Source organism: Alligator sinensis, unplaced genomic scaffold (genome assembly GCF_000455745.1).
Source record: "Alligator sinensis unplaced genomic scaffold, ASM45574v1 scaffold154_1, whole genome shotgun sequence".
NCBI lineage: Eukaryota > Metazoa > Chordata > Crocodylia > Alligatoridae > Alligator > Alligator sinensis.
The window spans coordinates 745,383-749,844 of NW_005842072.1; the positions used below are offsets into that span (position 1 = coordinate 745,383).

At 38.2% G+C, this 4,462-nt stretch overlaps 1 protein-coding gene across 1 annotated transcript in view; it reads left to right on the plus strand.

The window, feature by feature from the left end:
- Positions 1-4,462, plus strand: part of UHRF1BP1L (UHRF1 binding protein 1 like) — an 81,374-nt gene that overhangs the window by 23,260 nt on the left and 53,652 nt on the right. Inside the window, exons 4-5 of the mRNA XM_025204189.1 lie at positions 152-190; positions 3,949-4,040. Coding sequence (XP_025059974.1) covers positions 152-190; positions 3,949-4,040 — 131 coding nt within the window. The remainder of the gene's footprint in view (positions 1-151; positions 191-3,948; positions 4,041-4,462) is intronic.

The window sequence follows — 4,462 nt, forward strand, 5'->3', positions numbered from 1 at the left end:
TTTCTCGCATCAGATTATTATCAGATTTAAATACAGCAGTTCAGTATAGATATTATGTCATACCTTAAGAAAGCTGAGCAGTATTTTGGTCACTGTCTCATTTCCTTTAATGTGTATTTGATTTGCTTTAGAGTAATGTTTTATCTTTCAGATACCATGGACAAAACTGAAAACTCAACCCATTTCTCTGGTGAGTGCTGAAATCAACCAAAATTAGATTTTGTGGCAGGAATGAGAAAACAAAACAAGGTTATTTAGAAATGGCATATTTAAACTGTCTATTGATTACCACCATTCAGAGATCAAAAAACGAATATTTTGGTGACCTTACTCTATTTTATTTTTAAAAAGACCCATATTTGGCCATGATTGCTAGGCTGTTACTTGATTCCAGTTTGAAAAAAACTAATTCTTGTATAATTCTTTGTAAGAATTTCTGTTACACCTGGAAGATGGATCTCCGTCTGTTAGACTACTTGCAAATTTCTATTTCCTCCATTTATGACTTCAAGAACCTATCTTAAAGTACAGAAGTAACCTAATCATGGGACTCAGTGAGAACATTTTTCCCATGACTCAGTTGCAATGCAGCTTTTAGACAGTAATAAGTCATACTTCTGTAGGTAGTTAGCCTGCTGATTTATAGTTGTACAGGACTTAACAAAGACTAGGAAATGAAGGAGCTGGAATTGCATAGATGCCATTAAACAGCTCTTGTTCTCTTGTTACAAGCCTATTGCCAGATGCAGAGACTAGGGCTGCACGAAGCTTTGGTTGCTGATCCAATTCAGAGGAGATTTGGTCCGATTTTGGCGGTTGAGCCTCCAAATCCAAATTGAATCAGGAGACCCATTAATCTTTCCGAATCAAATTGGAAGGCTCCAAATTGATTTGGAGAGATTCGACGATTTGGCCATAGACACAGCTTTGTATGTTTTTTTTTCTACATACCTCAAGGTACCAGGTATGGCTCGTGAACACTGAGATGGTGGGGCAGATGGAGCGTCCAACGCGAGCGTGGGGGACCTCCCCTGCCCCCCAGGTAGGTGACTGGTGCCTTCTGTCTGGGGGTGCACCCAGGGTCCCCCTGCGGCCAGTCACCAAGCTGGCGGGGGTCGGGTCCCCTGTGTGCTCGGTGGCAGACCCACCCTATGCTACTGTGGGATGCTCCATCTGCCCTGCCATCTCAGCGTTCATGAGCCATGCCTGGTACCTTGAGGTATGCAGAAAAAACATATAAAGCTGTGTCTGTGGCCGAATCACTGATTCTCCGAATTGGAATCGAATCTTCAGATTCAGACTGGGTTGACTGAATCACACTCTCCAGAATCGGGCTGAATCCGAGTTGAATACTGCCCGCTTTGCACACAGCTCCTAGCAGAAACAGCTACTAACCCAGTTGCTAATTTTGAGGTTATTTTACATTTTAGTTTATGAATTGAGATGTTCCTTCTTTTTTTGTTTGGTTGTTTTTCTTTTCTGAACTCCCCCTGAATACTTGAGTGCTTCTGCCGCACCCTAATAGTTGTGCCTTCTGCCTCCTTTCTTTTTATCAAGTCTTGAGAAAATAGAGTAGTTGATTCATAACATGCTAAATTCTTTGCCACTTCTCCCTGGGCCCACAGAGTTTAAAATAATACAGTCATTCTCTTGATTATGAGATTCAGCTGCCAGATCTGAAAAGTAATCTAAGTCATGCTATTCTTAATGATTATATAGTTTGACCCAAAGTAAAAAGGCCTGTTTCTTTCCTGAGGTCCGCTTACCACAAAATAAGCAGTCTGTGATTAGGAGACAGTATTTCCGAATGCTGTGTTTTGTTGTTTATGAGCTTTCTGCAGACAATTTTACTGAATGGAAATTGGTACTAGAAGTTGATGGATCAATGGTAGACTGTCATCAGACTTGCTGACTCTTCTGGAAAAGATATAATCTCCAGTATGGGACATGTAAATGTCTGTTGGCAGGATTTTGATACTATTACACAACTGCAGTATCATTATCTTAGGTGTGGCTATGTGAGTAACTGAAGAGAGGAGTTGGCTTTATAAGTAACCTGAATCCAGCTGGCATCCTTTTGTATGTGTTGCTGTGGTAGTTAGAGCTCTAGTTGTGTGATTGGGGTTTTTGCTAGAAATGAACACATTCCAGGAAATCAGACTCTTAACAAGGTGGCCAATGTTAAGAAACTGCTTACGATTTAAATCGGCCTCTTTTTTGCACTAGATACTGTGATACAATTTCAGGGAGAGTTCTCTGGTACAGATTCCAGGTAGCTCCTTTCTCTGTCAGCATATAAATAATTTGCCCTATCTATTAATGGGAAAGGGTGAGGCAGCTGCATCTTGCAGGGAATCCTTATTCAGGCTCTTACTTATATCATATCATATACATCTCAAACAACATGGGGCTTACTGTGCTGACATTATAAAAATATACAGTAAAAGGAAATGCACATCCCCAAAATCTTGCTAGTTTATGTTAAGAGAAGATATAAGAGATTGATGAAACAATAGTGGCAAGAAGACCCGGATTAGGTAAATATTTGTTTTTTTTCCATACACCAGTTGTATGACATTAGATGTTTCTTTCATGGAAAGCAGGATTATCCTTTGAAACTGATATGGAAATAATTATCCACAGTGGAAGTTCACCATTATTGGCTAGCAGCATACAGGCAGCAGAGTGGAGCTTATGAAGAGGGTGATGAGTGAGCTGATTTTTTCCAAAAAAAAAAAAAAAAAAGTTGGGACATTTCAAGCATAAGAGACCACATAAAGGAGAGTGAAAAGGTGCTTGTGGGAAACCTGGGAAATTAATGATAAAGGTTTTCATCTTAAGAAGATATAGATTGTGGCCGATTACAGATTAAGATAATAGAGCAGTTAGGTGGGACAGAACTAAAATTATGAAGGGTCCTGAAGAACAATACCAAGAAACTCCTTTGTGATGGAAAGGGAGAACAAATAGAGGGATTCAGAATTAGGAGGAGGATGGAACAAAAGGCCAGGAAGATTATTTTAGCATCAGAGGCTGAAATGGTCTCAAGATGGGGCAGAGTTTCAGTTGCTCACTGCAGAAGGAAAAGGTTACAGGACGCATTCTTTGAAAATACATGTTCTCCATGACCAGTTTTATACATTAAAGCCATGATCATTTTAAAGTCAGTTGGCAAAGAGGCCGTTGGATTGATATATCTATCTTCTTTTTAGGAATAAAATGTTGTTGTTTTGTTTCTTTTTACTGATATTTGTTGCTCTGGGCAGTTTAATTATATCCTTTAGTTTCAATGGGATTTGGGTGCCTTACTTCCTAAGACTCCATCTGAAAAGGCCATCCCTCAATTGTGGAAAAAAATAGAAAAAATTACATTTACAACTAATATTTCTTTTAAAAACCTATATTGTACTGTGTCTACTCAAGTACAGCTCTCTGCATGTCTTAACATTCAACCAGAAACCTGGTTGTCATTGTTAAAAGTCATCCAACCAATTCAAATAATTTCAATTAAAATGTAAAAAAACCCCAAAAACCACAAAACAAACAAACAAACAAACAAAAAACAAACCATAGCAGTAGATTATACTGAAAGACTGTATGTAAAGAAAATCAGAAATGTCTGCCTCATTTTAGAAATTTAAGATTAATGTAAATGGTTATAAAATATGTCATTGGCTACAGATCAGTTTGTGTTTAACAGAGGAAGAATCTGATAGAGCTGGGAAACGTGAAAAATTAAAGCAAGCACTATATAAGAATGAATTTTAAAAAATTGTGAATGATTATTGTGTGCTACTAAAGATTATGGTTATGGTTAGAATGGTTTTATACCTTTTTTAATTTGATGAACTTAGTTAGTGTTTAGTTCTGTGAGAGATCTAAATATTACCCATTAATCTACTACAGTAAACTTAAATTTATACCAAATTACTTTACATATTTTTCAAGTCCCTGGATAAAGTAGTAATGGAAATGAGTACTTGTGAAGAACCACGTGCCCCTAATGGACCATCACCTATAGCAACTGCATCAGGACAGAGGTCAGTTGTAAAGTTTGCATGCAGTTGGTGCAAAAGGTTTAAAAGTATGGGATCTATTTTCTTGAAACAAAGCAGGCAGGTGGATTTGTGTTTCCAAATAAAAGGTTAGAGTCCTCTGTTTCAGATATAATAATCTTTATAAAATAGTGTCAGGGCCTGTGTACTCAGCACTCCTAAAATTAGGCCTAAAATTGTCTGTTCTGGGAGGGGAACAGATAATAGGGCTGGGATAATTTTGTTTCCTACAAGTATTTGACTTTTGACAATTAAGATCTAATCTAAAACAAAGAAAGGGGTGGAGGGTGGTAAGAGGCAGAGGTTCCATGTGTCATCTTCCTGTACTCCTAATTCCTTCTGAAGAGTATGGGTACGTGCATACCCCCTCCTTAGAATCCTTCTCTGTTCAAGGCTGCCCTGCTGAA